This window comes from Magnolia sinica, chromosome 4 (assembly GCF_029962835.1).
Source record: "Magnolia sinica isolate HGM2019 chromosome 4, MsV1, whole genome shotgun sequence".
NCBI lineage: Eukaryota > Viridiplantae > Streptophyta > Magnoliopsida > Magnoliales > Magnoliaceae > Magnolia > Magnolia sinica.
In genome coordinates, this window is record NC_080576.1 from 72,339,868 (window position 1) to 72,353,260 (window position 13,393).

The 13,393-nt window shown below is 39.4% G+C and overlaps 1 protein-coding gene across 1 annotated transcript in view; it reads left to right on the forward strand.

Annotated features, from left to right (window-relative positions):
• The window catches only part of LOC131243211 (serine/arginine-rich splicing factor SR45a-like), a 33,314-nt gene extending 29,753 nt beyond the window's left edge, over positions 1-3,561 (forward strand). Inside the window, exons 3-7 of the mRNA XM_058242385.1 lie at positions 1,469-1,603; positions 1,708-1,807; positions 1,879-2,028; positions 2,986-3,055; positions 3,151-3,561. Coding sequence (XP_058098368.1) covers positions 1,469-1,603; positions 1,708-1,807; positions 1,879-2,028; positions 2,986-3,055; positions 3,151-3,383 — 688 coding nt within the window. The 3' untranslated portion in view covers positions 3,384-3,561. The remainder of the gene's footprint in view (positions 1-1,468; positions 1,604-1,707; positions 1,808-1,878; positions 2,029-2,985; positions 3,056-3,150) is intronic.
• Positions 3,562-13,393: the final 9,832 nt, after the last annotated feature.

The window sequence follows — 13,393 nt, forward strand, 5'->3', positions numbered from 1 at the left end:
TCACTTTCATTCACAATCTTTACACCTTCACCTGATCTTCAAATCTCAGCATAGTTGCACAATGACCCACTTTGAACCATCATGATTGGTTGTATGTGGAAATGGCCATCAAACACACTCACGTGGCACAACTACACAATTCACCATATGGTGGTTGAGCAACGAATGAAGGCGATTTGCATAAATCAGGCCCCAAACGATTTAGGGTTTCACCGAAGAAGAAGAAGGGGAGAGAAAAAAAGTAAAAGAGAGGGGAAGGAACAAGATACTGGATCTTTTACCACTATGATACCATATTCCTCGAGTGAGAATACGGGGGGAAGCAAGAAAGACTGAAAGAGAGAGTGAAGGCTCAAAGAGGTGGTGACATCCCTAGCCCGTCCCTTACTTACCATTAGGGCTTTCATAATAGATCTCCCTCCCATGTGTAAGTTGTTACATAAACCAAAGTCTAGTAACTGAAACTCTTATTCTAACACATCACCTCTAAAGATTAAAGAGGAAAATAATAGTATGAAACAACAGAAACCATAATCTCCATGTGAAGTGGGCCGCATGTGAGATCATCACTGTCCATCATTGCCCGTCAACAGATTCCATGCCAAACAATGGAAAAATTAGAAGTGTTTTCCTTTGATGTGACGATTTGTGCTGTTTGGATAGCTATGATAAGGGTGGATACCACTGAGCAATCACTACACTTTTCCCTAATTTAGATTCTTGGCACAAGATGCTAGATTTTTATTGTGAGAGGAATGTGAAATCTGCACTTTGATACCCAAACTAGAACTCAAAATGGAATCCATGTTTAAATAATTCTCAAGGAAATCATCATTAGATGATTATTTTTTTTCCTTTCATTTGCCTTGGATTTCATGTATCCAAATGTGCCCTTAGATTTCCTGTATATTTCTAAGAGTGCTATCATGTTGTGAGAGTGAGCTGGGTGGCAGCAAGGGCATTTTAGAATCTTCCTTTCGGTTTTCTTCATGGTAAGGCCTGGAAGAATGAACATATTAAATTGAAAGATAATTGCTTATGTGTTTATGACTTCGCAGGACTTGTTTCTTTATCAACTATTCAGGAATATTTGTGAGGCATTGAAGCACATTGTTATCATCCATTTTGTAGTGATGAATTAATTTCATATCACTTTGTTGAGAACCTTATAATTTGCAGCAATAAGCCTAGACATGCTTTATTACAAAATTTGATCAAATAAAAAATCTTCAGTCTTCTGAATCCTGCCAGTCATGTCATTATTTCTCCTCCCTTACTGCTTAATGTAGGTGTTGTCTTTGCAAAGAATGCTTATGACTCCTGTTTATACTCAGTTTTGTTCTCCAACCCCAAACAGCACCTAAGTGCAAATTTGTGATGGCCTTTGTCTTTAAGATTTTATGTTACTGCATGGTGTTTCACCCCCCCTTCTATTGTGCATAATTGGTAGATGAACTTGATGTATCAGGCATTCACGTTCCCCTTCGCCTTGGAGAGGACGGTCCAGGTCTAGATCAAGGTCCAGGTCCAGGTCCAGGTCCATATCCAGATCAAGAGCCAGGTCCTTATCGCGGTCGAGATCCAGATCCGGTAGTCGTGGCAGGTTTGAGCCAATCCTAAGCTTCTTTAAATTTTGGTACATTCGTCTTCGATTTTCTGTTGTTTTGGGTTTGTGCTTTTTACATGATACTTGGCATGAGGTGTCAGGAAGGAGGCTGCAAATCCTGGAAATACTCTCTTTGTTACTGGCCTGTCTACTAGAGTCACAGAAAGGGACCTTGAGGATCACTTCTCTAAGGAAGGAAAGGTGTGTAGAATTGATTGCACATGCCTTCAGTTTTCCCAATTTGCTGGCGTTAATGTCCCTGTTCTTCGTAGGTGAGTGAATGCCGCCTAGTTGTTGAACCCCGTACGCGCATCTCTAGGGGCTTTGCATTTGTGACCATGGATTCTCTTGAGGATGCCGATCGTTGCATCAAACATCTCAATCAGTCAGTTTTGGAGGGCCGTTACATAACTGTGGAGAAGGTAATTTCTCAGACCTTTGAGTTGGAGATGATTCATGGACGGTTTATATGATTGTCATCCTTTCTTTTTGACTTGGAGGTTTTTGGTTATTATTCAGAAGACATTGCGTCAGCTATGTTGGCGGCAATCAAGATGATGAGTTCATCCATCTCAACTTAAGTCTCACAGCTTGATCCCATGCATCTCATCAACTAAACAATAGCAAATATTGCCCAACTAAACAACCTCAGCATTCACCTTCAACTCTGTCAACTAGTCAACGGACATTAGCAACAACTCTGTAATCAGGCATCTATGGTACCTCACACCTAGCATTCATCTGACGGTGCTAATTAGTCATATGCCTGGATGTTAGCATTTTTTTTGAGCCTTTTCTGCTTCAAAGATTTCTCCTGTGATGGTTTAAGCTATTATATGCTTATTTCTTATTATTATTATTTTTTAACATAACGTAAGGGTTCTTGTTTCATATGTGCCCTTTTCATATTCCCTTCCCTCTGCTTGAGCTGGACTGATTAACGAAAGAGGAATGCAACTCACAGAGGCCCATTTGCAAACAGCAAGTACAAGTGTTACATATGTGCCAGTATGGGCCATGTTTATATGAGATCTGGTCCATTCCACAGGCAGGCCCCTCGGTGATTGTGCCCTAGCCTGAACATCTGCTAGGATACTCATCATGTGGTTCACCTGCGCATGTAAAAACAGGCAGCTGAAGGGACAGCCAACTGTACACATTCAATGTGCATGTGTGGCCCACCTAATGAGTCGACTGGCCTGATTTTAGGCAAGGACATATTCACTGCAGGATTCGCTGATAAATCAGATGAATCTTGTACATGGGCACCATATATTGGTACCTGTGAGGCACTTATGTTTGCATATGCAGATTCATGTTTAGTGAGTTATTCTTTACAGAAGAGTGTGGAGCACTGAGGTGTTTTTGTCACCTTTCAGTCGAGGAGGAAACGCCCACGAACACCTACCCCTGGACACTACCTTGGGATGAAAAACACCCGCGACTCTAGTGAGTTACTCTGGATACAGGCATTTCATGATCACTGGCTTTTCACATCATCACTCTTGTTTTCATTTTTGTTGTTGTTTTTGTGGACATGGTAGGTTTTCGTCATGATCGTGGCAGATACCGTGGAGGTTATGGCCGCGACGACTATGGTGGTGGGTACCGTCGTTCTCCGAGGCGCTCACCTTATCGGGGCGGCCGTGGTTATTCTCCTCGGCGTTCACCTTATGGTGGGAGATCAAGGAGAGAGCGGTCTAGATCACTTCCTTATTCTCCTTACGACAGCCCGGATAGGGGCTATGGGCGTCGTTCAAATGGGTATGCAAGGTAAGTTACTCTATTTGGGCTTATGTAGCTCTAATTATGGGCTGAAGTAGACAGGATGGACTGATAGTTTAAAACTCTTTGAAGTATAGTGATCCTTCTAGTTTTGTTTGAGTTTTGTACGCTTGGAATGTGGGACATGCTTGTTACCTATCATTTTGTAAAGGATCTGTTATTTTACCTTATTGTGTTCTTTTGGCTATCTTGTTCAAAATGTTAGAAGTACTTTATGCATAATGGCATGCCACCTTTACATCCAGCAGAAGTATATTGAAAATCCATTCATGGTATTGTGGGTATGGAATGAGGTGATTGCATCCTTGAATCATTTAGTTCAAAGCTTAACCTGTGCGCTTGGCGTGATATTTTATTTGGCTTGATGGTCCTAATCATTGCATTTTTAGAAGTTTCAGGTTTGTGCTCCTCGGTGTTCATGACCGGTTGAATGGATGTTTCTTTGTATGTAACTCAACTCGCTACAAAGAACATTCCATAGAGTTTATGCTACCTGTGCAAATTTTGAATCATCTTGTTTTGAAAAGTTTTTTTTAGTAGGGTGTAGAATGCATTCCTTTAACCTCTAGCTGGAGCTTGATCCTCATGGTCAACCTTTTCTCCAGTACACTCTGGAAGTGGGCAGTTGGTTTGACTATTTAATGTCAAAGGCTAGAGACAACTTGTGAACTTCGCCATTTTGGCTCCTTTTATACATATTGAGGGTTGTACATGTTGTGTACATATTTCCAGATTAGGATAGAAACATGTAGAGTTGTATAGAGATATATGGAATATACTGGGGGTTCTTTAGGTGGCTTTTGTTGAGAGCTGTATGGAATAATCTAGAAGATTTCTGAGTGTTCTTGACTGTTGGATGAAAGCCACATGGCTCAATCCTGACCATTTTTGTACATATCTAGAGATGTTCTAGGTCTATAGACAAGTGAGCTCTCCTTAGAGTTGTGAGCATCTCTTAGTGCAGTACAAAGCTTTCCCACTCAACTTTTGTGCCTTCTCTTGCATCCTAGCTAGTTTTGTTCAGAACAGCTGGTCTTGCATGCATGTGAAAGCTGAATCGAGTAGTGTTGGAGCACTGTACGAGTGTTGCACGAGTGAGAGGGTCAAGAAATTAATAAGTACATGATAGTTAGTATAACAGCATGATTGGTTCTGTGGGTATCATGTTGACATCAGAGATGATTGCAACTGTGCATGCCGAGAAGATGTGTTGTCCACTCAACCATCACAGGAGGGACATGTCCAATAAATCTAGGGCATGTACGGACCTTGGTTTGTTGGAGGAATCAAGATGCTTAATGTACTAAAGAGAACTTATGGATGCCAAACCACTAAAAGTGACTGACGTACATGGACATACACATGAATGGGAAGCCACTCGAGTAGTGGTGGATATAGGGGTTCTCTCACAACTTCATCTCGGGTGCAGAGGTGAGACGGTTGGATCTCATGATAATGAAGGATTTTAGCTGGTTGAAAGCGGTTAACTCAGGAGCCAGGTCCATTCAAGACGTGGTCAAGGATGTGGGCTACATACTGGTGGGTAAATTGGCAAGATGAGTTTCTTTGGTGTTTCTTTGGTACGATTTTTGAGTAATCTTGGGCATGGAGTTCCTAAGTGAGGCGACGACAGTTCTAAAATTTCCAATGCCCTTGGGGTGGTTGCATCATAGCCAAGGGACTTCTATGTGTGGTCCCTGTGGTTCGAATGGGGAAGACCAAGGATGAGACATGCCAGCTTTGTAGCTAATTGGTTGTCTTGAGGGTGAGAGCATAGTCCTGAATATTGGCATTGTGGGCTGTATCGGCCTGGGTGAAAAATGATATGATATAGGCGTCATGTGTCAGTATAGACCCGTATCAACCAATATTTTAAAGCCAAATAATTAAAGATAAAATATCAGAAAAATGAAAAAAAGAAGAAGATATATTCAAGACATTGTTATCTTTTTGTATTTTGGACATGTATGTAATGGTGTAGCAGTTGGTTTTAGGAGATTTAAAGTGTAGAAGGAAGAAAAGAGATGAAGGAGAGAGAGAGAGAGAGAGAGAGAGAGAGAGAGAGCTGTGTGTTAGAGCCAAAAGCCCTAACACACCTTTATTATTTACTAGAAACAAAGAATACATGTTCTAAGGGAGCACCCAACATAATGAACTCTGCACACTGAAGAGCATTCCGGCTGAGAGACTTGGTGAGCACATTGGCCAATTGCTCCCTGTAATGAACAAAGGGAGTGGCAATCTCCTTGTTAGCAATCTTTTCTCGAATGAAGTGACAATCAATCTCAATATACTTCGTCCGTTCATGAGACACAGGATTGCAAGCAATGTGAATGGCAGCCTGATTGTCGCAGTACAAGGGTCATAGCCAAGTTCTGTAAGAGAGTTTGGAGCCACACAATTTCACAGGTTGCATGGGCCATTGCCCTATATTTGGCTTCAGTGGAGGGTCGAGCAACAACTGATTGTTTCTTGCTCTTCCATGTAACAAGGTTGCCGCCGACAAACATGCAGTATCTGGAGGTAGGCCCCTGATCTAATCATGTAAACTTTCCGCACAATTAGCACCAGAGTAGCCAGTGAGGCGGAGATGACCATGAGGCTGAAATAATAATCCTTTGTCAGGAGTGGATTTGAGATATCGAAGAATTCGATACACCACTGTTAGATGTGTAGTATGTGGTGTATGCATGAACCAACTAACAACACTCGCAGCATAAGAAAGATCTGGCTGGTAATAGTGAGATACATCAATTGGCCAACTAATTGATGATACATCCCTAGATCAGAGAGAAAAGTGCCATCATTAGGACCAAGTTTCATGGTATCCATAGGTGTGGCGGTAGGCTTGCTTCCCAACATTCCCGTCTCGGAGAGCAAATCAAGGCCATATTTCCTCTGAGAGAGCAATACTTTCGACTTCGATTGAGCAACCTCAATCCCCAGTAAGTATTGAAGAGTTCCAAGATCTTTAATTTCAAATCGAGTTTGGAGGAAGGATTTAATTGCCACTATCCCTTCAGTATCATCTCCAGATAGCACAATATCATCGACATAGACAATAAAAACCACAATCCCTGCTGGTCGATGATGAATAAATAATCAGCTTGGTTGCGACTAAAAGCAAAGTGCAGAAGAGCATGACTGATCTTATCAAACCAGGCACATGGAGATTGTTTGAGACCATGCATTGATTTCTTTAAGTGGCACACTAAGGGCGACTCATGAGAGTCACGCTAAATGGAAAATCCAGGGGGTTGATCCATATAGACCTCATCAGCATGATCACCATTTAAGAATGCATTTTTCACATCTAGTTGAAATAGAGGCCAAAATAGATTGACTGCCAAGGAGATGATCACACTGACAGAGTTGAGTTTGGCCACCGGTGAGAAAGTAGTCCACAACATATGTTTGAGTGAAACCATTTGCAACCAACCATGCCTAATATCAGTCAATGGAACCATCTGAATGATACTTGGTAGTGTAAACCTATCGACATCCAACCGTCTGTGTTCCCTTAAGTAAGGAAACCAAGTCCCATGTATTATTCATCTCGAGCACTTGCATTTCTTCCAGCATAGCCTTAGTCCAGTTAGGGTTGCTCATGGCTTCCTTTACATTGTGTGGTGTAGTGGAGAATGCCTTTGCATGAGTGGCAAGGTTAGAAGAGTGATCATTAGAAGCTTTATTTCGTCAATGATACACAAAAATAGGCTTAGAGACGACGAGGAGGAGAGTAATCATTATTGTCACCATGACATACAACTGGAAGAGGTATGGAGTTATTAGTGATAGGATGGCACAACGATTTTACTTCTGCAGAGAAGTATGGAATCTCTTCAAAAAAGGTAACATCAGCTGACATATACCTTAACCTAAGAAAACACACTTTATGGCATGTGGACTTGTCATTACTCAAATCAAGAATTTGAACAAAACATGTACACCCAAAAACTTTAGGAGGTAACGGAAATGGTTTGTCATGAGGGTGCAGAATTTTAAATGAGGACTTATGTGATAGTATCTGAATAATGCAATTTATCAAGAAAACGACAGTAAGTAAAACATCATCCTATAATCATTTTAGAAGATTTATACCCAGTAAAAGAGCACGGGTGACTTCAAGAAGGTGGCGGTTCTTGGCCACACCATTTTATTGAGTGGTACAATGACATCATGTACGAGACAAGATACCATGCTCCTGCAAAAAAAAGAAGAAGACAACCCCCCAGAGTACTAACCTAGTAAGATGAACCCGGTGTTCGACATGGAAAGTTGGGAGGTGGAATTGCCTTCACCTAAGCTAGAGGAGATGGATGAAGATAGCCAATTAAGGAGGGGCACACAACACTTGGTCTCGCATCCAAGAGGGAGGGAGGGAGGGAGTGAGGATGTTTGTGTGCTCAAGGGAATTGAACTGTGAACAATTTGTTTAGACAAGAAATGAATAGATTGTATACTGGTGTTTATGAAAATTCAAACAGTATTATAAATCAAAATGGGTGTCAAATTGTTAAGATTGTTTTAAATTTGTAGAAGAGTTAGCAAAAATATAGAAAATTGCAAAAAATAAAATAAAAAATAAAAAACTAGCATAAATAAGATATTGATTAGCCACCCGCATGTCATCCACATACATCAATTAAAAAACTCTTTTTAAAATTGTTCATAATTGAACCATGCATCTTGGACCAAGGTTCGAAATAAAAAGAAAATCCACAAATGCTTAATCATTTAATGTGCAAGCCAGGGACTGGATGGTCATTCAGGGGTTCGACTGGACCAGACAAACATTCTGGTTTTCTTAAATCCCAATTCAACAGGTGGTCACCCACTTTCTTAAAAATTGTGTAGTTATAAAAGCGGAAAATAATACAACACCGAACAAAAAATAAAAAATAAAAAAATTACAGCCCCAAAAGGGCAATAAGGACACACTCATCAAGAATCCAAACAATATTCATCATGTTTATTTCATCATGAATCCAAACAATATTCATCATGTTTATTTCATCATGAATCCAAACAATATTCATCATGATGATGGTACTCTAAGAAGATTACTTAGGGGTTGTTTGGATGCCAGTAAAATCTTTAAGTTGTAAAGGGATTACAGGGAATTGGATTACGCCTTTTAGTTGTAATATGAAACCTAGTAAAAAGCTCTGTTTCATACTATGGGTAAAGTCTTTACACCTAAAAAGACATTATGCATAATAGAACACAATGGTTGATACACACTCGGGATGGGTGGGGCACACCATAATTCATACGACATGTCCAATTTGTCCATCATTTGCTTCCCTTAATGCTCTCCTATGACTCTAAAATAACAGCTTGATTGATTATCAAATGGACCACGCGAGAGGGAAGGATGGGACGTCCACCATTAAAACTTTCAGATTGCATTTGGGGCCCTCTGTAATGGGTGGAGAGCATCCAATCCATCTAGTGTGTGCATGCTTTGATGCTCTCCTTAGGCCCTAAAAAAATCAAATCCTTTTTATGTGATTTACCGATTTTGGTGAGATTTACCAGCCCAAGCTCTATGTGGTTTAAATACCTACTTTATACATTGCAAACACTTCACAAGTTAGCCAAACGCATAATCTGTTTACCTCTAAACAGACTACTTAAAGCCAAACAAAATAGCATGTAACTAATTTACACATGAAGAGTTTCATGTGTAAAATGTTTACAACTTAAAACTTTACAAGCATCCAAACAACCCCTTATGTTGGAATGAGTCAACTCAATAGACCTTTGGTTTGACTGACCACCAATGGAAACAAATGATTTGACATCCAGTGCGGTTTTTAAAAAGTGGGTGAAAACATGAAACATTATACTCCCTTGTCATCATTGCCTAAGACCTTTGTTGTACTGTTTGCAACAGGAAAATCAATCAAGATATGCTTGGCATTTTCAGAACTTTATTAGAAACTACTGAAGTTTAAGCATCTTCCCAGGGGTGGCAAAACTTATAAAAAGGAATTCAATTTTCTCTTGCTCAGGGTAGAGTACCAATGGGAGAGGGAGAGGGGTGTAATGTATCAATCTGTTCTTTATTCTCAGGTTTAGGGTTTGATAAAAGACAATAACGACTCTACATAACCGTCAAATCTCTAAAAGTTGGAATGGACTTCTTTCTTTTAAGAGTGGAATAAATATAACACCTTTTGGTTAAGAAAATTATTTTGAAATTGTGAAATATTCTAGAGTTGAATCTGAAATCATATTTTTCATCCCAAAATTTTTGGAATCCCCAATTTGAATAATATGAGATGCATTTCAATCGAGTCCCTGGGAAAACAAAGGAATTCATAATCATTATTTCTTAAGCTACCATTGAGAAATGGATTTCAAATGATTCCATTTTAAGTGGTATATTTTATTTGCAAGTGAAAATCTTCACCTCATTTCACAAGATTCACCTTGGATCTTGTGTTTGAGAATTGTAAAAGTGGAAAAAGCTTAATATATGGAATTTAGGTTTTTGAATCAAACGAGAAGAAGATGAATGATTACAACTTCACACATTTCCTTGTTGCATGGATTCCCACTTAACGGTTCCTAATTGGCATTCCTAGTTTTCACAGGAAGGTAGGAAAGAAAAGATGTATGACAAGGATTATTTAGGTGGAAAATACTTTCAAGAAAATGACGGTTTCGCGCGATTGGGAGTTCACTTTTTGGTGGAAAACAGTTTCAAGGAATGTATCTTCCTAGAAGTCCTAAAAAGTATCCCAGCCCTAAATGTTACTCTATCTGTCCTTTTTTTTTTTTCCAAGTTCCCAAACAGGCCTGAAGTTCTCTTACCACAGTCACTGATCAGAGATGGTTTCACTTTCAATTAGATTTTACACCTATTTCAAATCACATTGTAATTTTCTCGTCTCTAAATCATATTCTCCTTATTTACAAGTCCACTACTTTTTCTCACAGTATTCAAAATTATGAGTTAGATCTGAATTGTTTGTCAGCTCAACCCTGAGCATTTTAGATTCCCATGGCTTAAAAATTCCAAACCATTAAACACTCCTATTTCCAATTAATGGATTTTTTCTTTTTTCTTTTTGTTCCTATTGAATGTGAATTGTTTTTCTTGTTCCTTTTCATAGTCTTTGTTGGTGGGGCTCTGATCAGATAGGATCATTCAGTACCATGATTTTTTGAGTTTGGCTACTCCACAGTAGGGCCCATTGATGGATTGTTCAAATCTAACCATATTTACTGTTTGGATGAGGAATACTCAGAAGGGAAATATCACATTGACCATTTTACTACATTGACTTCCTCACCACAAATACGTTTCACCAAATGAACAACCGATACTGTGCACTTGGGGCCCAATCCATTCTTCCACCTATATTTCTAACCCTCAGCCTACAAATACACCAAATGAACAATCGATGCTTTGCACCTGTCGATTCCTTTTCTCAACCGACCAACCCTCACCTGTATTTGTAACTGGTCTATGAAAGACTAAGGGTTCGAGCTGGTGCCAACATCGCCAAAAACTACGGATTTGTTAGCTCTAGTCAAAATTTATAAGACTTATGCAGGTTGCCTGGTCTACTTGTCTGACTCTCCACTCATTATTCAACTGGGTCGAGAAGGAGTTTTAATGTTTTGGAATAATGCCTTTTGCTTTTAAAATAAGTGAATTTTTTCTTCCAAAAAAGCTAATTTATGGACATTTTCACAATAAAGAAAAGCTGATCCATGGGCATTTTCATGGTAATGATTGCTGTCCTCTTTCTCCTTCTCATGGTGCCGAGGTGATGGATGGTCCAAATATAGTGTACTGCAACCATGACATTACACTTTTAAAATGAGTGAATTGTTTCTCCCAGAAAAGCTAATTCATGGACATTTCCAAAATAAAGAAAAGCTCATCCATGGGCATTTTCACAATAATGATTGATGTCCTCTCCCTTTCTCATGATGGGGAGGTGATATATGGTCCAAATATTGTGCATTGCAACCATGATATGACAATGTGGCACCAAGCTGTTTTATAAGGAACCAATCATTTGGACGGTGTGATTTGACTAGTTTATAATTTGAGAGTGCAAGTTGTATGAACTATCCATCTCTGACCGTGGATCCTTACTCTTACTCCGGTGGTAGACTCTTAGGAGTTTCAACACCCGGTCAAGGGTTCAAGTATCCATAGGTGGTGAAATCCCACTGCGGCGTGAGTGTGTGGGGTGTGTGCGGGCGTGTAAAAAAAAGAAAAAAAAAAAGATCAACTAAATAGTCAGTCTGGCCATGGATGGACCCCAATTGAAAAATCACAAAAGTTAGATATGTAGGGTTGCAAACGGGCTGGGTGCACCCAATGGGTACCCGATCCCCACCTGGCATGGCCCTAGTATGGGACCATGGGTGTAGCTAAATGGCTTGGGGTGTGCGTTTGGTCGTTTTTTTTTTTTTATAGCAAACGCATACCTATATCCCACCTAGACCCAATTATATATATAAATAAATAAAAATAAATAAAATGTATATTCATATATTAAAATAGTGGACTGTTTAGATCAATCCTATCAACTCTCTATTTTGACATGGACACATGGACTATTCGAGCAAAACGGCCTGCGGCACTTGCGTGGACTTTGTATCTCAAATGAAAGTCTCCCTTTAGGATATACATACAAATCAAGAGTTATAGTAAAAAGTCATAATAACATGGGAGTTATTTGATATTCAATCTATTGCCTGGCAGTTGATATATTGGCACTAAAAAAATTATACAATGTAGGTAAAAGAATATTTCAAATGAAATAGAGTAAATTCTGGGAATCACGGCTGCTAAGTAAAATTCACATTATCATATTGGTTGAACAATCCTCACCTCTAATTCATAGGCATCTGTTTGTTAAAACAGTATTATCGGATATTTTACACTTTTAATCATCCAAAAAAATGCTCTACAATCTGATAAGCCGATAATCAAACAAACTTATTTTGATACTTTTCAGTTTTAACCATCCAAAAAAATGTTAATCAACCTGATGAACAGATAAATCAAACAAGCTTGACTTTTGGTTCATTCTAAATCTAATCTGGGGCCTGCAATTTGCGTGGTTTATATTACAATTACTGGTACCCTTTAAGTATGCAATTTCACTATGATGGCTTTAGCTTGTAATCATGTGATGGATTAAAAGCAATGTAAGGATTTTTTTTTTTCATTCTTTAATATAAATTAGCATGTTATCATGCTATATTTATGTTTTTTAATAGCATATATATATATATATATATATATATATATATATGGTTCACAAATCCAGCCCATCCATTATGTGTGTCCCACTTGAATGAGGGGTCAGACCAAGTTTCAGACGCATCCAAATTTCAGGTGGGCCCCACCAAGTGCTTTTATATGTTTTAGGCATGTCTTCACATGATTTTAAATGTGGCCCACTAGAGTTCCGTATACGGCTGATTTTTGGGATATCCCATAATTTAAAGGGGACCCATCAAATGCACGGTGTTGATGTTCTACATACATCATGGTGGGGCCTACACAGCTCGACCTCATGGGGAGTTCCCATGAGCTTGACCGCATAGAACCTTTTCCATATATATATATATATGGAAAAGGTTCTATGCGGCCCCACCGTGATGTGTGTCGAATATCAACCCCATCAGTCAGATGCACCATTTCATAGTGGGTCCGGGGCTTAAAAATCAAGTCAATTCGTGACTTGTGTGGGCTACACCACATACAAAAGTTGAGAGGGGCTACCCTCCATTAAAACTTTCCTAATCATTTGTTGGGCCCACCGAGATGTGGTTCACAAATCCAGCCCATCCATTATGTGTCCCACTTGGATGAGGGGTCAGACCAAGTTTCAGCCGCATCCAAATTTCATGTGGGCCCCACTAAGTGTTTTTATATGTTTTCGGGCATGTCTTCACATGATTTCAGGTGGTATGGCCCACCTGAGATCCATATACGGCTGATTTTTGGGATATACCATAATT